General features: G+C 39.9%; 4 protein-coding genes across 6 annotated transcripts in view; all 4 read right to left on the minus strand.

Annotated features, from left to right (window-relative positions):
• Nucleotides 1–8003, minus strand: part of oxsr1b (oxidative stress responsive kinase 1b) — a 57891-nt gene extending 49888 nt beyond the window's left edge. The window contains exon 1 of one of the 2 annotated variants that reach the window (XM_074693034.1): nt 7733–8003. In XM_074693034.1, the coding sequence (XP_074549135.1) occupies nt 7733–7802 (70 nt within the window). In that variant the 5' untranslated portion in view covers nt 7803–8003. The remainder of the gene's footprint in view (nt 1–7732) is intronic. The other variant, XM_074693035.1, reaches the window with a different exon arrangement.
• Nucleotides 8004–8418: 415 nt separating this feature from the next.
• Nucleotides 8419–11865, minus strand: myd88 (MYD88 innate immune signal transduction adaptor). 2 transcript variants are annotated; one of them, XM_074693039.1, is made up of 6 exons: nt 11779–11865; nt 11406–11612; nt 10802–10927; nt 10094–10271; nt 9578–9669; nt 8419–9474 (listed from the first exon to the last, which is right to left on the minus strand). In XM_074693039.1, the coding sequence occupies exons 1-6, from the start codon at nt 11804–11806 to the stop codon at nt 9320–9322; spliced, it is 786 nt and encodes a 261-aa protein (XP_074549140.1). In that variant the 5' UTR covers nt 11807–11865; the 3' UTR covers nt 8419–9319. The 2 variants fall into 2 exon arrangements, with proteins under 2 accessions (XP_074549140.1, XP_074549139.1); XM_074693038.1 differs by having other exon boundaries at nt 11406–11859.
• Nucleotides 11866–12460: 595 nt separating this feature from the next.
• On the minus strand, nt 12461–18503 carry cry-dash (cryptochrome DASH). Its single transcript, XM_074693036.1, has 14 exons — nt 18265–18503; nt 17343–17515; nt 17091–17184; nt 16861–16991; nt 16632–16780; nt 15096–15184; nt 14913–14986; nt 14720–14809; nt 14249–14328; nt 14110–14169; nt 13859–14016; nt 13641–13760; nt 13314–13490; nt 12461–12978 (listed from the first exon to the last, which is right to left on the minus strand). Exons 1-14 carry the CDS (start codon nt 18325–18327, stop codon nt 12871–12873), a joined length of 1566 nt encoding a protein of 521 aa, XP_074549137.1. The 5' UTR covers nt 18328–18503; the 3' UTR covers nt 12461–12870.
• Nucleotides 18504–19506: 1003 nt separating this feature from the next.
• Nucleotides 19507–21975, minus strand: part of map3k22 (mitogen-activated protein kinase kinase kinase 22) — a 46260-nt gene continuing 43791 nt past the window's right edge. Inside the window, exons 17-18 of the mRNA XM_074693033.1 lie at nt 21774–21951; nt 19507–21500 (exon numbers count right to left, since the gene is read on the minus strand). Coding sequence (XP_074549134.1) covers nt 21272–21500; nt 21774–21951 — 407 coding nt within the window. The 3' untranslated portion in view covers nt 19507–21271. The remainder of the gene's footprint in view (nt 21501–21773; nt 21952–21975) is intronic.

The raw sequence follows: 21975 nt of genomic DNA on the forward strand, positions 1-21975 counted from the left end.
CTTACATATGAAAATGATCTTATATACCTCACAGTCTGACAGCCGGCCTTTGTTGCTTTTTGCTCTAATTCCTAAAACTCATGACACTTGATTGGTTAAGTAAACATATAGATTGTATTGTTTCACGGGTATTTTTCAATGACTTCCAATAAAATAGGATCAGAACATTGAAGATAGATGCTGTCAGTTAAAAAAAAAACAAACAAACAAAAAAATTGCTATTGGCCCAAATCAGTATCCGCAGGTCAGGTTTTTTAATATCGGTGTTTGGCCAGAAAATTGTGATTGGTGCACCCCTAGTACTGATCTTACCTTGGAAACCAATATTCCGTCTTATTGCATTGCCAACATTGCTCAACAGCCGTCACACTGACGAGACTGCCTGCAGTCTGCTAACATTTTTATCGACCATATGAGGGCAAGACAATATCAAAATGCCAAAAATTCACCAGTTCAAACATCATGTCCCGAGTTGCTGAATAAATACATTGGATTCTCTGATCTGAAAGGTTTCTGAAAGTCAATATGTAAACTCACACTGGATTTGCTTTGTCACGGTCCCACTATGTCCCTGCTTGTGTCCCTGCTCCAGCAGGACCAAAGCTTCCTAAATTTGCTGTTTGATGGAGCTGTGACATATCGATTAAAAAAAGAGCTAACTATGCCGAACAGGAAGTTGTGCACGGTAACCAACTAAAACACCCAGTGACTTTCAAAATAAAACCAAGAGTGTCAAAATCAAATCGTATTTAGCTTGACTATAATGACAAACCGTCATAATGAGCGGAGCCAGGACAGGAGTCAACAGGTTTGTGGTTTTAGAGCCCAACATGAATGAGAAGGGAAGGGCGGGTACTCCTCAGTATCCCTACTCTAGTTGCCACATGGAGCTGGTCTTCAACAGAGAGGAGCTGGACCAAAGATGCTTCTGGTGAATTCATGGCATAAGAAGCTACTGGGCCCCAATCATCTCTGAGGGGGAAAAGTAGAGCTGTCCTGCAATCCAGGCAACAGCAGCTGACTTGGTGAGAGCATCGCTAAGCTACCGATTGCCATGAGCAAACTCCATCAGCGGCAGTTTTAATAATTGCGTTACCATTGCCTCACTGATGTTTAAGGGTTTAAAGCTAAGAGAAAGAGAGCTGAATGAAGACGTAGATGTCAACATTTCCCAGAGAAGTCCCTTTCACCTTGCATTATTATCATCAATAAAAGGTCAGTTTGAATGATATAGATAAGAAATGAGCAGGCTAAAGTTTCAACTTGACCATGAGGTAAATTTTTCGGTTAAATGCGAATTTATCCTGCTAGTAGAGGGACAATTTCTTTAAGCAGTCTAAATTTTTCATTTGTAAATCAATAAATCATTTCTACAACATTCTTACTCAGCTGGTACCTGGGTAACAAGCTATAAAGTGTATCATAAACAGGTGTTTATTCAAATTAGAAAACCCCCTGGCTAAGACATCTTTCTCTCCATGTCAGGATCCCAATTTCCATAAACACCTGCTCACTATACAATTTCTATTTAACATCAGCTGCAGATTCTTGGCAGTTATCTGTGTTAAGGCATCTCTTGACTTATTCCCTTCCCATGCGTTAATTCTGAATGTACACACTCTTACAGCTCTACCTGTTGTGCTCTACTCCAGATAGTAAAGTGGGGGAAACATTGCCAAAACAATCATGATATTTGTATCTGCAGTCAGTGTTTTCTGTAAGCATGTTTTCTCATAACAGGTTCAAGCTTGGCATGAGGAGTCTCATAAGCGTGATACTATGAAGTGGTGAGTGAATGAGACATGCAAGACTGCAGCTTTCCCCCCATCGTGAACCTAACTGTTTAAGCCTAAATACACAACTAGGGGTTGGCATCAACACATTTGTTTGTTCTTCTAGTATTTGACCTTTGAGTGTGATTTGTTTGCATTCCTTCTATTCAGGAGCTTCTTTAAGAAGCCTATTAAATGCGCATTATGGGGAAACACAAAGGAATAGCACCAGAGAAATAATTGGCTTACAAAGGATACAGATAAAGCTACAGCATTACACTTAATTAAAATTATTAAAGTGGCTCAAAGACCATTAAAATACCAGGAGGCTATTTAAATCTTATGGTTTCATTAAAGAGCTGTTAATCCCATCATCTAGGCTCCAAACAAAACAGTACGTTGCATAATCTGTCAATATTTACCTAACGAAAAAAATGGAGCCAAGAAAACTGAAAGGCCTGGTAAAGGTGGAAACAGGACAGTCACAACAAAAGACTACACAGAGCCCACAGGTTTGATGTTTTATCAGATTAGCCTGATTCAGCTTCCTCTTGAAGTAGCTCAGCAACTGCTCTCAGTTCATCTTTCCTGCCCTCTCCAGGCCAGTTTGGTGCCTGACGTCACTCATCTTTTATTAAATTTCCTCTGCATACCTGGCTGACATTTCACCTTTTTCAAAAGTTACAGTGGTAAAATGTCACACATATGACAAAGAGTCCTGGTAGCTTTTTGAGGGAAGTTCCCCGGATATTCTCCAGTCTTTACCAAAAACTTGACATGAAATCAAATTAAAGAACAGCTAGCCTCAGGGTGTTTTCAGATCTAATCGCAGCCCTGAATGTAAAAAACGATCCGTGGGAGAGGATATGTAACAGGGAGGAGACACGGTTGCTGCTGGATACAAACACTGGGAGCAGAAAGTTTCCAGTCCAGATTTGCCAACACAAAAGATCCACGGGTCTGATCCAGAATGAGAGAGTAAGCCATGGGCTCTGTCCAGTATGATCTGATGCTCAGCGGTGGTGAATAGAGTGGGTGTGATCCATATAATAACACGTCCTCTTTCCCTGGGGAAGTTGCAAAAACAATGAGCTTTGCTGGGCATGCTGGGTATTCAGGGCCATCCTTATAATACCAAGCTTTCCAGCTGAGCAGAAGAGCCGCAGAAAACATCCCTTTGGGGTGTTTGAAAGGATTATACAGTATCTCCCCAACAGTTTCAGCCAGAGCGAGGGGTCAGAGGCAGGTTAAGGCGCAAGAGCTGCTGAAGACTGAAATAAAGCTGATCGAATTTCAACTTTATAGAAACACTTAAACTGAAGTGGCTGAATGATATTTACTGGCCAATATTATCGAGCCAATATTGACCAATGAGTATATGGATTAATCAAAAAAAAAACAAAACATAAGCTATTGAAAACAATGCTTTGTAGATACTCCTAGTTAGCGCTTTAACTTCATAGTTTACATGGGTGGTTGACTGATTCAATAGTCTTTAGGAACTGTTCTACGATTAATCAACTAGTCACTATTGGTGCGTTCCATTTGTACTCAGAAGTCGGAATTTCAGAGTTCCGAATGGGAACGCCCCCCCAAGGTTGGAATCTGACTGGAGAGTCCGAGCATCTTCACCACCCCCAAATTCCCAGTAAGGAATTCCAACTTGAGGGTTAAACAGTAGTTAAGCTCCTGTAATACTCAGTTTATTTTAGAATTTCTGACTAGTGTTTTTTGCAATAAATTAGCCATACGTATTATTCGGTGTTTATATACAGAAATACTGCTGTTCTGACAAGTTTTTTGACTTGGCAACTGGAACGCTTAAACTCGAATATTACATAATTCCCACTCATGACTTCCCAGTTCCGAGTACAAATGGAATGCACTCAGTGCTTCTTTTTCTGTAGATTTATCTCATGCTAGTATGGCCTGGCAATGCATTTGACCTCAGTGTTGTTAACTATCTCAAAGACTTTACAGAACTTGAGAGAAGGCTGTAGTTAAATGTTATTACTCTGGTTCTGAATCTCACAGAATTAAAACTAGTTTTACTGGTACCTGGTACCACTTTCTTGTTGTTGTTGTTGTGTTTTGCTGCTAGCAAAAGAGCTGTCAGAGGGGCTCCAGTCACTTTGTGTCAGTTATACAGCACTAAAGCCAGACCTTGGTAAATAAAAAAAGAAAAAAATTAAATTATAAAATAAATTCATGTAGGAAATGTGGGAAAATGTCACATGAAGTAGGGCTAAACGATATGGCCTAAAACCAATATCTCCATATCTTTATGCTATATCGCAATACACGATATACATCTCGAGGCTTTATTATTTCATAACACAGTCTAAAAAGCTTTAAATTTTCAGATTGTTGGGAAATTAACCCAAAACCAACAGATCTGCATATGCCATCAAGTTTTACACTTTTAATTTAAAGCAAATATAAACATCAACTGAAAATGGACACATTTCTGCCCAAGGCTTTCATCTGCATTTTCAATTGTCCATAAACATCGCCACATTGGCCGTCATGTCCAATTAACAAGGTAGATATGACACTTTTAATGTGCCTTTATTATGTACAAAAATGTGAAAGCTTGAAAATTTCAAGCTTTTGTAATGGTCCCTATTTCTTTAGGTAGAGAAGCAGCAGAGTATTTGGTTGTGAGCACTTTCTTTAGCTTTGGCTTCATACATACATGGAAGTAGTTCATAGCTTATGTCAGGGGTGGCCAACCAGTCAGAGAACCAAGAGCCACAAAAATGACCATGGTACTACAGAGAGCCACGTCACACATGTGGTCTTACAAACACACTTCCTCTCACACATAAACAAAATGACATAAAATGAAATCAATAGATTTCCAATTTTTAAAGCAAGGTTTATTGTGTTTGTGTGTTTAAATTTGTACTAGAGAAGAGAAACTGAAACTTAAGTATCAATCCCAACTAATCCCAACTTTGGCATCCATATATAGATTTATATAGTTTAGATTGATTGGCACACCACGACTCATATATTTTTATATGAATGGATCGAAGAGCCACACACCAAAAGGCAGAGAGCCACATGCGGCTCGCGAGCAACAGGTTGGCCACCCCTGGTTAATGTCAATTTGTGCCCTGGATTTAACCAGAGAAAAAGAACTTCTTTCATCCATTTAAGTTTTTTCATAAGTCAGTGTAGCATCTGAGAATAAACAGACTGTGAGGAAATAAAATAAAAACAGACTTTGTAATCAGTGAGGAGCTTTACGTAGTTAGACCAGCGCAAGGAAGGATTGAAAGGCATTCAATGTGTTACCTACCACAGCAGTCAGATAAAGATCTAAATTAAAAATGTACACTTATATTTACCTTCTTACACGAACAGTGGAATGTTATAAGTTGATAATTTGCAGAAACTGAAACTGCATCCGTGTTTACCCACCCACCTCCCTGAATACACACTCCAAAACAGCAGCACAGCCCACCCCCTGGCTGAATGATTGTGCAATTTTTCAGAATACTCCCTCCAAACACGACCCACACTGCTGACTCTACGGCTCAGACGTTTCCCCGGTGGTCTGGTGATGCCAAGAGAGGATTTTATCTCCTTAGTTTGTCCAGAGTGAGATTCATTCTTCACTGTGATTCAGAAATGAGCAACATGTCAAGGGAACTCCTGACTGCAAATGTCAGGATGGTGACCGGAGAACAACTGTGACAGGAAGTGACTCAAATTCAGTGTGATCCCGAGTCAACACGAAGACAACAGGAAGACTATTCATTACAACTGTTAAATTGTGTTTTAGATCCACTAATTTCTCTTAATCCTTTATCACAACTCAATCAGTTACTAGAATTTTTTTTTTTAATTCCAGTTTACAGAAAATTCATTACTGAAACTATTTTCATGATCTCTTACAGTTAACTTTAGGCTGTAGTTCCACCTTGAAATACTTTCACCAGCCCCAAACCTCTGCTGACAATCTGTGTCACAACTACATACAAGAAAATGCCACAGAACTGGTTTGCCGTACAAGAGGGTCTTTATCTGTGTGCACATGCTAAATTGCCTGGAAGTATCTTGTGGGGTGCCCCAGATCAAATTTTCCAAGAAACTGAGTGATGCAGAAACTGACAGAAGTTCAGTCTGCTAAGAAAAAGCTCAACAAGGTTAATTTAGGGCGTGAAGAATGGACCTTCTATAAACACACTGAATCCCTGTAGAGGAAGCTCACACAACTTAGGTTAAGAAAACTGACTGATTCAGGAGGACAATACTTTGCTTTTATGATACATGCATGCTTTTTCATCTTTTTTTTCTGATACAGTCAGTCAAAGGTGGGACGAGGTCGGCTTTTTGTGGGGTGACACATTTCAGAACTTCACTTGTGAAAGCTGTCACTCCTCAGGCAAACAAACCTGTAAGAAATGCTCCAGGAATCAGAGAAGGTGTGACATAACTCCTGTCAAGTTGGAGGGTTTGATAGAGAAACGTACCTAAAAGGCAACATTTGTCATCTGTATGTTTTTAAAAAACACTTTTAGAGCAGACTTAAACTCACTCTGATTAGTATGCTTCACCCAGATTTATGTAAACACAACATTAATGATAAAGTTATTCATGTATTTTTAAAAAATTACTTTTACTATTTTCTGTGAGGGGTGTATAGAAGCCCATAACACTGAATAATCCTTTCCACAAAGCGCTCACATAACTGGATTAATTCAGGCAGTAAATTGCCCAAAACAATACCCTAACAGGACAGACCATGAAGAATAATCTCCAGACTCTGCAGTGGTAACATGAGTATTTTGGAAAAAGTTCAATGTATCAAGTGAATTTTAATTGGAAACGGGTGTGAATACACAGTCACACACTAACACACTCGGTATGACTTCAAGTAGTGTGGGTTTTAACCTTGGGGGCCTCATATTATGCATTAGCCATGATAATGCTATGTTTTCCTTATATCCTAATCATACCCACTTTGACCACTGACATTCAAGTATCATATGTATTTAGTACATTAAGGTATACAACATTTAAAAACTGCCACAGCACAGTCACGCTATTCAAATCTTTGACACATTATTCATATCTTTTATTGCTTGTATTGATTTTTCTGCCTTCATTTATCTATAATGATCTTAACTGCCCAGCATTCATAATGGATGGCAAAGGGAGTATCTTGTTGTACAGGGACATGTTTCCCTACTGTTAACATAACCCCCCTCAAAAAAAATTTGAATTATGGGGCTTACTAGAAGAAGAAGATGCCGTCTGTCCATGATTCTGTTTTTTTTTTTTTTTTGTGAAATGCATAAAAATTTTAGTTGCACTGGAATGCTAAGAAAGCTACTACCAGCCTGTTGCAGCACAGCTCAAATAAAGTTTTACACAAGTACCGCCCCCGACAAGGCAGATAGCCAATCATAACTAAGGATTTTGGGGTGGCATGTGGGGTGGCCAATCAGTCTATGCTGCCCCACTGGATCCGCCCCTGCATATATAAACGTAAATTCTGTTGAGTCTGATTTTTTCTGGCTGCTACGAATATAAAGCTGTTAATATTTCATTCAACACATCGCCCTCACTTGTGAGTTCATTTCAAACGTTACTGAGCCAGCTGTAAACATGAGCTACCAACTCCTGAATGAAAAAAGGTTTTACCCAGAAAATATTCGGAGCCTGGGTAGACAGCAACGTTTTAACGCTCGTTTATGACTTCAGCACAGCCCCAGCAGACGGGGAAACCGCTCTTATACCGACTTTAAGTCACAACACCGCCCGACTGGGATTGTCAACTTGCCAAACGCGATGAACTTAACCTAGCTAAGAAGAAAGATACCTCCTGCTTGCTACGCTACACAACTAATCTTAACTATGGTGATACTCCTTGATGGTGAGCTAACGGCAGAAAGTCGTACACTGTCGGTGAAAACATAGGTTAAGCTAACAAGCTAAGGATCACATACCAATCACCTCGTGCAGCTCATAATCATCTTTGTTGATGGACCAGGGTTGGGAGCTTGGGTCCTCCGACATGGCTGAGGAGTCTTCTGCGGCCGTGCTATCACTAGAAAGGTGGTAAATCCAATGGCTGTACGTAGAAAGAAGTCAAAGTAATCCAAACAGGACCAACAAGGGCGACACTTCCCCTTCTTTACGAATCCTGCAGCACTCCTGTCATTCCCAAAGTTTGACACTAGCCTAGCAGCCCCGCCTACCGCATTCCTACTGAGCAAATGTGGACCCTCCTGGCAGACATATTGAATGTGGTACGCAAGACCGCGCTGTGCACCGGAATCCGTTTGAAGTCAGGGGAGGGGAAATTAGTGTTAGCACTTGTGGCTAATTAGACTGAGCTAAGAGACGTAGCCTATGAGGCAGCGACAGAAGCTCGACTGGTAAGAAAATATTAGTTTCGTAAGCGTTTGGTAATATCAGGAAAACTTTAATTGTGTTTCAGAATTTTACTAATTGAGCCGTTGAGTAGAGATATAAACGTTTGGCTAAAAACCTGCTCCAAAGCATCTAGTTCCGCCACACCAGTAATGGCGGACCTTTATTTGGCTCCTCCCCCCCCGGGTTAGTCCTAGAAAGGCTCCTGTACCTCTCATACAGCACATAAGGTTTTTGTTTCATTTTTCTCGTATTATCACATTACACACCCATCACTGTCTCTCCTGAATTAAATATTTTTTATTAAACACGTTTACACATATGATAAGCTGATGGGGGTACCTGACAGGATGAACTCGGGGTAAACAATACTACTCTTTCTGTTTGAAAAGAGGCGTGTTGCTTCAGGAACATCCTCCCCTCTGATTGGACAGGGTCACATTCGCTGCTTTCTGATTGGATGACAATGTGTTGATTGTAAAATCAAGAGAGATGCATTGCACAATGGCGACACATGCTGGAGAAATGTATCACACAAGATTATTTATAGTACTACAGATAAAGAACATAAAAGATCAACATTTACAGCGTGGAAATCATATTTACATCATTAATACAAGATACAAAAAAATTTATTTAAAAAAAACACATGAAAAGTTATGGTATTAAGCATCATGGTGATTATGAAACAAGTGAGACAGGTGGCAGCAGACAGTAAAATCATACATGCGAAAGTATCATGATGAAAATATCACTTCCTCTTCCTCTTAAGCTTCATCTTCCTGTTGAAGTTGACTCAGAAAAAGGAAGTAGCCTGCTCGGAAAAGAATACAGCATTTATAGATAAGTAGCCTCCAATAAAGAGTTTTTGTTTTTTTATACAAGGAATCACATTTAAAAAGGACATACAAATTGGAATGTTAAGTGAGAACTTTGCTGATATTTGGTTTCCTTGTACATCTTGAGTTCCTCGTTCAGGACGACATAGGCGACACAGCAAGGATTATTTTATGTATCCATCAAAAAAGATTGATACACCAGCAGGGTGGGGTCCATAAACAACACTGCATATGTGCACTTTTAAATTTGGCAATTTTCAAAAATTTCCTTTACAGACATAAAAGGCACCTGTCAGATACAGTCCAGGGTTCAGTGCCCAATTATGGAAGTGAAAGTGCTCTAGCCAGCCGCTTCCAGAACCAGGTCTGTGTGCATGGCCTGGTGTAGTCGCATATGGTGAGGAAGCGTAAAATGCTTGGGAACTGCTTTTTCATCGGCTTGTACACCACTGGGATAAGCCGCTTATTTCTAGCCCCTGAAACAGCAAAAGAACAAAAGTGTAAGTTAGGCTTATAGAGGTGCGAGTGCACATCTGCTATTATAGAGCAGGTAGATCTTTGACAAACGCTCGTCATTACCAGGACAGAGGCTGAGAGCAAACTTGGTCTGGAAGTCACAGGCATCACTGTCAAGGTACTCGTCAGAAATCACCACCACCATCCTCTTACACCTAGACAGAGTAGAGAATATACTTGTGAGAAGTGCTGCAAACAGCTAGATCAAAAAAACAGGGAGATTTTCAGAAAAGGGGCTGATGGGCTGCTGTGTTTTCCCATCCTTATTCTCAGATGTCTTTCTCGAGTTTAAACAAACATGCCATAAGAAACTTTTGGGGATTTGTTTTCTGTTTTCATCCACATCGTCAAGTCTCAGACTGCAGACTAAAAAATTATCTTGGAGAGTGAGGACATTTAAGCTGACTTTGTGGTTCACGCCCCTGAAAAGTTTGCCAAATCTTCTCTGCCAATGCCAAATAGTTTGTTTTTTTGTTGCAAATGACTCTTATCTTGAAGACATCTCATCTTATTATAGGAGCAGTTCAGTTATGAGGAAAATTAACTTTGGAACATGGTTAACCTTTGTACATAATTTACCTCTTCTCGATGAGCTCACTAGTGATGGTCCAGACACAGGAGCCTGGAAGAACATCCCTATCAAACACACACAACTTTAGCTTGTACTCCGTCTGTTCCAACTCCTGGATCATCGTGTGGACAAATTCGAAGTCGCTCTTGCAGTAGCATATGAAGGCGTCGAAAAACTCTGGAGCACCTGTATTTAACACAGTGTACACAGCCTCATGAAGCTATATAGTGGGGTAGAAGTAAGGCATAGTTAAACAGAAATATAACAGCAAAACTGTGAGCGGGAGTGCACGCATGTGTGAGGCAAGAGCTTCTGATGAACTGATTGATTGATTTGGAGCCCTTCCTGTCCTTTTGCCTCTCTGCACAGAATAACACTACCACTGCAACCATGGGTTTGCTTTAAGCAAATATACTTGCTGTTATTGTGACCATACCAAAAAGTCACATAATCAGAATGGTTTAGATCAGAGTAAACATAAAAAGAGGTAATGGCCTCAAACTTTTTCTAAATTGCATATTTTACTACAATTATTTCAGATCAGAATTTAAGAATCTTGAATTAGGAGGAAAGCAACTCCATTTTACCACCCTTCTTAAACACCTTTCTCTGATTGGTTACATTGACTCACTCACACAGGATATGCCTTTCTCGTCAGGTATCGTTGAGCAATACATGTTATTTATGAAAAAGCTTAGAAATTTAATTATTCTTACCTTCTTCATCCTCCAGAGTAAGCCCATCTGGTGACGGCCGAGGGTCAGAGCTGTCGACTTCACGAACCTGAACCGGGGGCTCGGGCGTCCTCCTCAGACTCTCCAAATATTTTCTCACATCTTCATCTGGAACAAAGCAAAATGTTTCAAATTACAACAATCACACAGGGAAAAGTTAATTTACATACAATGGGATGGATGATAAATTGTGGATTGAGTGATAAGGGTAGGAGCTGCAGAGTATCAAACTGTGCAGTGTGATATGAAACTTTGCATACATGATAATATCACAATCCAGCAGACCTAATGAAGATGATAAGTTGTATTACAGTTATATACTGTCATTATATCTGATTTTATGCAGAATAAAATATGCCTCTAAGAGGTGAAGTGCCGTTTCCTCATTTAACAGTCATGAGTTGTCGATGCAATCAGTCAAATAGGAAGTGAAATATGGAGCGCGTTTTTATTATTATCTTTACCCCTACTGACAACACTATTTTGTAGCCAGAATTCTGTCAATTCAATTAGTCCCCCAAGGCTTTATGTGGATTAATATAGTTAGCATTAAAAGGAAGTAAAATAGAAACAGAGTACAACTTACCAATCAAAGAACGGAGATCCTCAACAATGTCAAGTCTCTCAACCTCCGTCAGTATAGACAACAGCTTCCCAACGGTCGCATCTGATTTAGATTTCGTCTGCCAGTCGTCCAGAATAGTTTTTGTAGGACTTCTCGTCCTTTCGAAGTTCTGGATCTCCAGATAGCTGTATCCCATGGCCTCCGCAACAGCCATCCAGTCCGCCGCTACTGTATTTTTGGGGTTTAAGAAAAGTCCCAGCTTATTCCTCACACTCACGTTCAGGGCGATGAGAGGGACCGACTGCAGGTCTGTTTTCACGATGCACTCCATGTTTGAAAGTCAGGAACATAGAAGAGAAATGATAGAAAGTGTGGTTTGAAGAAGTTAGTTTACCTGACAAGAAACATGGAAGTGACGCCATCAGGTCTCCACGCGAACTGCGTCACACGGGGGAGGAGACTGCCTGCTCACAGATACCACTGACTCGAATGAGCCATTACCACAGACTGTCAGAGCCTTTTAAGCATTGAGGACAAAAAAAAAAAAGTTTTTTTCACTATTTATTCGATGATTGTGTTTGAAGAAAATGTTAGGGTTACACAGCTGGCTTCTTTGGCGTTTCTCCAGGAAGCTTCTTTCTAAATCTCGCTTCCTTCAAAAACTTAAAATGAACCCAGTAAGATTTTCCAGTGTTGTGTAAAGTAGGCTATGGAGGCCTTGTTATGCCAGGACAAAAAAGAATTGGAAATTGCCCAATAAAATAAAAAATAATAGCAAAAATAACACTTGCCCACAATGATAATATAAAAACTAAAAAGTTACCAAGTCATGAGATACTTAGTGGAAATTATGAGACACTAAGTTATATTACACACAAACCCATAAACGGGGATTTGTATTAAAAAATGGAGCTAAAAAATGGCACTTGCCTCTTTTATTCATTTATTTATTATTGGTGAAAGTTATTTTCTATTTTTTTTTAAATGGAGGAAATGGGCTTCCATAGATATGCAATCTCATTTTTAAAAGTACACAAAAAAGTTTAGAAATGAACCTTTATTACAAAATACACAACATACATAAATAGAAACGTCCCAAAAATAATACTTAAGTAATGAGAAGAATATTCTTTTAAACATAAGAAGAAAATGCATGAAAAATGTCCCAAAAATCATACGCAGAGGTGTCATTGTAACTTGTCCTAAAATCTTAAAACCACATTGTGGTTTCAGTGTTGCTGCAGCATAACAGGAAACAGAAATGAAACCATACAAGGTGTTTCATTAGGCGGATCTTTCCAATGAACTGATGAAATAAAAAGAGAGGTTTACTTCAAGTTTTTAAGCATTAGAACAAACATGTATCCCCTCTGTCAATATGTCAGTGTGCCTCTCAGATTGTACAGGAACAGTCCAAGGTTATATCACTGGGGATTCCAACTTTGAGGCACGAGTTAGTGTCAGTGTTTGTTTACTTTGAGAGAGATCACAGGTTTTTTCCTCGTGAGAAGTAGAAATCTATGCCTCTGTCTTTATGTTGTTTTGGAGTGTGGGAAGGACCTTTCTTTCCTCTAGGTGAGGGTCCTGCTCCGCTCTGAAAAAGAAAAACAGAATAGATCTTTAGTTTGAATATTTTCAGAAAAACAGCACTAGCTTTGACAGTGAAAAAGTCTCAATTAATCATCAGGTATGAGAAAAAGTATTTAGAAAAATCCATGCACCATGCGGTATCATGTGGGACAAGCAGCTAAGGGACTCCTTCAAGTGGTCACAAAGTAAGACCTGAGTTGTTGTGGTATAAATATTCATTCACTAACATTCATTAAATTTGAAATGATTCAGAAGCAAGCATTTTTCATGAAGCATGAAAAGTCAAAAAACTCCATTGCACAATCTCACTAACCACTTCCCCTTTTCCAGAACACCCACCGGCTTCTTGTTCACATGTCTGCTCCACTCGGGCGCAATTACGATGGGGGTGGGGTACGTCTCACCAAGGGACACTTGTGCGTGTGACAGTGCAGCGGAGCTGAGGGTCCAGGGCGTGTGCACGTCTGCTCCTCTGATGCCCTGCAGCTCAGGGACCCAGCGCCGGACGTAGTCGCCCTGAAGCAGAGTTGACTCAATCAGTGACGAAGGTTTTGTTAAATTGTGCACAAGTTTCATCACCAGCATGAGACAGCATCACAAACTTAAGGGAGACAGTTGTGCAATGTCAGAAAAGACAGGAAGGAGACAGCTTATATTCAAACATACATTGTTGTCATAATCAAGGCCTTGCTTGATCATGTTGAACTTTCTGTTCTCTCTTGGGTCGTTTCCTATACCAGCGCTGTAAAGCCAGTTGCCATAGTTGCTGCAGACATCATGGTCGATCTTTGGAGGAAAATGCAAAATAATTAGATCAGAGTATGAGGTGAAAACAAACACAAGACATTCCTTTCAAACTGTGTCTTATCTCAAACTATACACACCAAGAGATACTCAAACCACTCGGCTCCCATCCTCCAGTCCAGGCCCAGGTCTTTGGTGAGGAAACTTGCAACATTTTGCCGCCCCCTGTTGGACATGAAGCCCGTCATGGCCAGCTCTCTCATATTTGCGTCCACAAAGGGAACTCCAGTTCTTCCCTCTGTGATCACAAACGATACACCACACTCTAAAGACACCAGTCGGATTTTAAAAGAGAGTAACTTGTGAACATTGAGAAACAAATGATGCAAACCTTTCCACGCATTGAAAAGCTTCATGTCTGTTTTCCATGGCACTGATTTGTCTTGAAGCCCTTGGGTTAAAAAATCCACAGTGAGCTTGTTTTCATTCATTAAGTGCTGTGAGTGTTAAAGTCTCTGACACTTTCTTACCTTTCACTTGAAAGAGCCTGTTTCCATATTTGACAGCCACAAACTTAAAGTAGTCCCTCCACAGAAGCTCAAAAATGACCCTGAAGACACCAGGAAGTGGATTATTAAGGACCACCAAATATATTATTCAGGAACATATTCTGAACAAAGAATGTTTTGACTGTGCATTTACATTTTGAGACACTTCTATTGTTTTTGTTAGTTTTTTTTGTCATACACAATCACCACAAGGGGCACTTTAGGTAAACCAGTACGTGGATACTACAAAAAGGGCACAGGTAAAGCAGTGATTTGGGCACCGGGAAGAACACACAGTTTTTACTGCTAGTCATCACAGTTCACACATATAACAAGTAAATTGTGTTCACTTGTGTGTTTCTAACAAATTTATAAATTGTAAAAATTATGCAGCAGTAACTTTGGATTGGACACTGGATTTTTCAAGAAAGATTTATCTGACTCCAGACTCACCAGTATGTGCTTTGATTGGCTGTTCTCTCCCTCTCATACTGCTGGATCTGATGATAAATATACCTGGGTGAAATGCAACCCCCTGCCAGCCTGCAGGTTTGCAAGTGGAGCAACATTTGCATGAATTACTAACATGAAGCATTGAACTCAAGCAGGCGTTCAGCAGCAGGGTAAATAATACAATAACACTCACCAGGGTGCAAATTTAGTGGAATAATCCACACCAATCAAGCCGTTACGAGTCTCCTTGTAGGTTGCTAATTTATTCTAGGGAAAAAAACACATAAACAGGATTTATTGCAACCACAGAATGACCTTGATGCCATTTTGCAAACAGCACCCACTTCACTTAAGTGCTGGATTTTTTTAAACTTACAGTGTCCCAGAAATAGTGCTTGAGTCTAGCCAGAGCCTGACTCTCTCCGCCGCTGCAGGGGAATGCTGAGCGGGGATCATTCGCAGGCTCTATGAGAAAATAACAAGAGCAGCATCAGTCTCATTTCATACACATTAACTGCTCCCTAATGCACATTTAGACACATAGAGTCATAAAAGCTTAATCATATAGGTGGAAATCAGCGTGCTTGCATGCTCTGTGGCGCTTAATGAGGAAATGTGTGCTCAGCAGTTTGCCTTTTGACTTCTGAAATGCAAGCACTGTAGTTTGGCTCAATAAAGGCTCTGCATAAAATTAGTGTTTTATGCCTCTCATTTTCTAACAGCATGTTAAGACATTTTACAAATGAGGCAATTAAATAAGAACATAAAGTAAACACGAAAAACAAGGCATGGAAAAGTTATGCACAAATGAAACACCCAAATAAAAGTTATAGATAAACTTCCTGCAGGGTGAAAGTAGCTGATTTTTTTTTACCCAAACAACTGTAATGGTGCATTTTTTATCATACCTGTACTATTTAGAGTAGCTTATAAAATATGTACTTTTACATGTACTTAAATATTTTGGGTGGAAAGTATAAAATTGAATCTTAAAGTAGATGGATAAAGTTCAGGCATAATTTTCCAACCCCTCATCTACAATTCGACTCCTAAAACACGGTTATTTTTACAGCTTTAATAGTTGTGAAAATATAAAGATATAAGAAATAACTAACTTCTTCAGCTATTGGCATCCTGCATTTTCTTTTTACTGATAAATCTACTCTTTTCAGAAATTTGTGTCTTGTGTAAGGTTCATACTCAAACAGTTTAACCAGTGTGCTCAACCGATTGTGACATTCTTTCTATTATTTTATTTAAAGAGAGGGTAGGGTGTTTTTTTTCAGGGTTTATTCTGTCCTTCTGGTACCTCTGTAATAGCTAACTGCAACTTACAGCTAAAAAAATCCCCTTTTCGCCACACTGGTGATTATTTCAGCATCTGTGTAATCATTGTCAATTTTAGTTGCTGTCTTTTTAAGGTCCCCACTTTCCAGACCCCCTTCCCTCTGATAGGCCAGCGTTCTGGAGGCCTGAGGTCAGAGCTGATTGTTTTGAGCAGTTTACAGACAGACTCCGGGAGTTCTACAGCATTGCTATTTTGATGTTTAAAATGTTTAAAATATGGAAAAGCTTGATACTCCCTCTTTCATGTGAGTAGAAAGCAATTGCTTTCCTGCATAACTTGTGCAGTGTTAAATCTACTGCATTCATAGGCTTTACTCCAGGTGATTTTAGAAACAGCATTGCTGAGTTTACAGCCCTCCACACATTAACCTATCCTTATTGGGTGTCTGTAGGATAGTCCGATCTCCATGCATTAACTAGGATACGGAAACACCTACAAATATACAAAAGAAGTAACACTTTATCAACCCAGAATGAATGATTTTCTGTATGACTAAAGTTTTTCTTGACTGCTTCCATTAGATTCCTCATGTAAGGGATCCAAAAGATTCTTTGGATTACTCACCTGTCTGCTCTAAGTCCTCAGCTGTAGGAATAACTCCCTCCTCCAGCCCTTGAGGGAGAGGCTTCAGCTGCTCAGGTGTTGGGAACAAAGGCCTCACACGGCTCTGGGTTTCCACAGCCTTCCTGAACTGTGTGTAAACATCAGGAAGCCTGACAAACAAAGAGGAAATGTTATGAGTTTTCCAAGATGCTTTGATGCTTTGTTGAGGGTTGGACATATCCCTTCTTACCTGGATGTGTGGGGAAAAGGCAGGTCATCTCGGTGGTACAGTGTAGAGCCCCAGCAGGTGTGAACTTTGACCTTCATTTCTGTGCACACATCTTTCACTTTTTTCTCTACGTTCAGTTCCTCTGAGGTTACCTAAAGCGTGAATGCATGACAGCAAAATGTGCGTTCAAGTCACATGTCAACATTTTAATGCAGTGGTGTCTAAAATATGACAAGAATGTATAAAATTACCTCCTCTTGGAAGGCCACAGTACTGACGGAGCCTAGCTGCTTGATGAGGTCAGCAACCACGTCCTCTGGCTTACCTTGTCTCACCACCAGGTTGCTGTTACACAAAATACATAACAAGTTCCCGTTTACACCTTAAGTATCCATATACTCCTTGAATAGAGAGCTGAAGGGCTGAACATGGTGTAGGCACAGCAGACACATACAGTTAAGCCATATCCTGCAGGACCAGTTGGTGTACAAAGTTATCATTACCTGCCCTTATTAAGCAAAGTGTTCCTGAGGTCTCTGACACTCTCCAGTAAGAAGCGAAGGCGGAAAGGTCCAGTCTTTGGCAGGTTATAGTTGTATGTTCCCACATAATGCCGTGGATCAAAGCAGTACAGTGGTACTATGTACTCAGCATTTCTTTGAGCCCAATGGAAAAGCTGCAAAATGCACAAAGCAGGGTTCATAAATGATCATTTCAACTCCTAAAATATAACTACAACAGACATAAAACAGCACACACAGAAGAGTTCATTTGGTCGTGAAACATTCAAAACAATGAAAATGGCAAGGAGAAAAAAACAAACCAGTTTACTTTTTTTTTTTTTTAATAGACACGAATTGTCAACAAAATATTTTTTTTTAAGACTTGGGAATATTAACCTCGAATTTAATGGGTGGTTTTTTTTATAAACACAGCAAGTAATCAGAATTTTTCTTCTGACAAAGTTGAAGTTGCAACACTCCGGCTTTTATTTTGTACACTGCAACCGGAAGTCAAATGTCTTCATTATGCAATGTAGTCAACGAGCTGACCTTTGTGGTGACATTCTTAGAAGTCTTTAAGTAAAATAACTAATCGAAGATTACGGGAGGGTCTTGTATATATTTGACCCTAATTTGTGCTGTTATTTTTGTCATTAATTCGCTTGTGCTTTAATTGTGAAGGTCTTGTACAGGAAGTTTGATTTTTGATGCTCTTAGCACACAAAATTAGCGTGATATAAGAGGCAAATGCTCTTGTTTGATGTTAATAAACCTGAAGCGTAATTCGAGGACCAAAACAACTGCTGTACGCAAGTACACGACCTTAAACGGTTGTTTTGTTTCAGCGTTTTAAAGATAATCTGAGTTTCTTGACGTTGATTTCATGATGGCTACATGTAGACCCATGCATTGACAGCCCTACCTCGTTGTCGTGAAGCCGCAGGTCGTTCCCCAGTAAACATATAACTGTGCGAGAGGCAGACATCGTTGTCTTCTGTATAGCACAGGCACTGGTCGTTTAACAAAGACGAGTTGCTCCTCCGTTGGTGTAAGGCAGCGTCTTCCAGTCAGACTCTGTCCTCAAGTGCCTCTAGCGCCGACTTGGTGTCACGTTTTCAAACATTACAAAACGTCAGGTTTTGTAACGCTGCTTTTAGCAGGTGGTTCAATCCATAATTATATACAGACTGTCAGCGGAATGCCTCTCGAACTGGTGCTGAAACATTAAACCATTTATCTCAAATGCATTAATATTGACTGAGGCAACAAGAATGTTCACATTACCTTCTTTTTGTGTAATTCAGAGCAATGATATTGTGCATGTATCATCAAAGTGGTCAGTGGTACACGCTTTGAATACTTTTTTGCCAGTCTGTAAGAAAAACGTTGCAAGGGAACAATATACAATACATATATATATATATATATATATATATATATATATATATATATATATATATATATATATATATATATATATATATATATATATATACTTGTACTTTTACATATGACTTTTACAGGAAAAAGCAATATACAGGACTACGGAAGCCTCGAAAGATCAAGATTAAAAACGTTTATTTAATGTTGGGGGGGGGGGGGTAGTTTTTTGTTTCTTTTTTTGTTTTTTTATTAAAAAATGTTAATTTGAAAAAGTTGTTTTCTATGGATTTGGACTAGGTTTTTTTTATCTAATAAAATAAATAAATGGGGAAAAAAAACAAAACCAATGATAATGTTGTTTTCTCAAGATAATGGGATAATTATTACATTTCTAGGGATCCAAAAATCAAATCAACAGGTTGATTATTATCATTAGCCAGAAGAGGGCGTGTCAAGCTGTTTTTCTGATGCTGCCCACAGGTTTGAGTTATGTGAAGCCTATTTCTGTGCTTCTTTGTGCTTTTGCTATTTCATGAAAAGCACAAAGAAGCACAGAAATGGGCTCAACCTACTGATTCGTAGATCTTCTAAAAAAAATCATCTTATCACTTAAAAAATGGCTTCATGTCCTGGAGATAGTGGGATAAATGATCCCATAGGATGCATTTGATCATCAACTTTTAAGGCTTCCGTAGATATTAACCCTGTATGGATGGTAAACACCGGCCAATTAAATCACAATACAACACAAGGAGATCACACAATAGTCTTAGACCTTGGATTTATTTAAGTTAAATGTACAAAAGATCGATGACTTGATACATTTCATGTTTCAAGGCTTTGTCATTAAGACAAAATCTCTGTCCCAATCGAAAGCCTCCCAGCCTTTCATACTGCCTGCCAGCTTTCAAAGAGACATTCATACATAATCCTGTCAAAATCACAGTACATTCTACTGTATAACGTAGCTACTTCTTTTCATCAAATAGATTTGTTTATATGTAAAGAAATTTCATACAAAAGTGCAGAACAATATGTATTTACAGTATAATCTTTTTTTATATAAAAGAACTTCAGCTAATCCTGTGTGTGCTCTCTCTCTACTGAACAGCTGCTCACTTTTTTTAAGAAGCTTTCTGCTTTGGCAGTGAACATTTGTGGAAAAGCAGATTCAGATAAGGCACTGTTACTGGTCCAAAACATTTGATCACTCCTCTAAGTGCCACTGCATTACAGCCAGCCACTGCTAACATCAATCTCCTCATATTAAGACTTCATTTTACAGCATTTAGCTCCATCTTTCCAGCTCAACACGCTGTCACGTAGAAGTCAAGTGAGCCATTCTTATCATGTAGGAAGCAAAGTAAAGGCATGGGGTGACTGGAATCACAATAACAATGAGACATTTACTTCAATCTAATAACATCAATGCATCTGGTTTGGTCTGTGCACTGTGAAGCTGCCATAACATAGAGAAGGCTATTGGGCTCTGAGGTGACGAAAACAATCGCACATGACTAATACTGCACATCGACTTTAGCCTTAAGTTTTTAAAAGTTTCTGCAACTTTTCTTTGGCTACTTTTGTTTTTTTTATTACATGTTTTTTTTTATTCTGTGGACCCGAGGCTCACTGCATGACAAAGCTGGAATGGTTGTCACAGACTCCAACTATAATGTTGGTATTGCTTCATAGACATTGCACACTGATGCAAAAGTTTGGTCTTTTTTTCACAACTCTTATGAAATTATATCTAAAAAAATGCTTCGAATAGAAAAATATCTCCTCAGTTGATTATCCTGCACTTTGGAAATGTTTCAATGCATGGTATCAAAAGTGCAATGTTGACATTCCTTCTAAATGAGCTTGTGAGCGCTATAAAGACAGGGCAATGCAACCCTCCAAGATGTTTAAAAAAAGACATTCTTACTTACAAACTCTTATTGTAAGGCGTTGACAAAAATACATTTACATTTTCTAGGCATGGATAGAAAACTTTAAGATGACAATGAGTGTGTTGTTCTCTTTCATATAAAAATATTTTACCATCTTACTTTCACTCTCAGCTAACACTAGCTGATGAGTAACGTACAGTACTGTCAGATGTGATCAATGTCACCACTCGGTCAGGATTACATCGTGTCTGGCCAAACCAAAACACTGATCTGCGGCAGTGAATGAATGAGTAGACCCAGTCTGCTTTCTAACTCTGGTCCCTTTTAAGGACAGCAGTCTGCAGCTTGTGGGACTGCTAAGTGCTTTCTCGTCAGTCTCCTCCCCGCAGCGCCCCTGAGGACTCTGCGGGTCTGACAGCAGTCGACCTGGCCTCTCCGTGGAGCCAAGCTGAGCTAGATGGTGAGAGAAAGAGGGGTCCATACAAGGCAGACGCTGGTGATAGACGACAGGGCGGGAAGCTGGATTGAGCCCTGGTGGCTTTGGGGTAGGGGCCCTGAGGACGGGGCGGGCTGGAGAAGAGGGATGGCGCCGGGGACTCACAGGTCTACGCAGGCGAAGGAGGGGGGAAAGGGATGGGGGTTCCACGGGCCTCAGAAGATGCCCTGGACAAACGGGTGGCTGAGCAAAATGTCTGCAGTGGGTCGCCACTTTTCCTCTACGAACACCTGCCGCAGGAAGTCCCTGCACGAGTCAGACACGCCTTCTGGAAGCACAGGCTTTGTGGGCTGGGTGGCAATCTTGAAAATGGCCGCCATGGCCTCAAACTCAGCCCACGGGGGTTTCTGGGTCAGCATCTCCACGACAGTGCAGGCAACACTCCTAGAAAGGAACAAGATCCAAAAACAAATTTCAATGTGGTGTCCAGATCATGTTTGTATCCAAAAGAGACGGACAAAGTCTTGAAAAAAAACAGAGAATATGATGGATATTCTTCAGTTTTTGCTGAGCTATGGAAACTCTTTAAATAGGAAACTTATCAATTGAAATGACAGTGCATTTAGAAAAACTACAGCCAAGACCTGGTCCTCTTGATTAGTGTGCTCGTGAGGTGATTTTATCTCTCATTACAATCCAGTCACATGCTATTCTCACCAAACATCAGCTTTGCGACCATATCCCTCCCCGTTTATAACTTCAGGGCTCATCCAGTAGGGGGTGCCAGTGACAGACTTGATTCCAGTACCAGACATACAGATGGTCTGGATACGTTTGCTGGCTCCAAAGTCTCCCAGCTTCACGTTCCCTGATGAGTCTCTCAGGATGTTAGCACCTGGTGGAGTGAAAAAAAAGAGCT

The sequence above is a fragment of the Halichoeres trimaculatus genome, unplaced genomic scaffold (assembly GCF_033239565.1).
Source record: "Halichoeres trimaculatus isolate MK-OKI-2021-1 unplaced genomic scaffold, fHalTri1.1 fHalTri1_scaffold_18, whole genome shotgun sequence".
In the NCBI taxonomy this organism is placed as follows: Eukaryota; Metazoa; Chordata; class Actinopteri; order Labriformes; family Labridae; genus Halichoeres; species Halichoeres trimaculatus.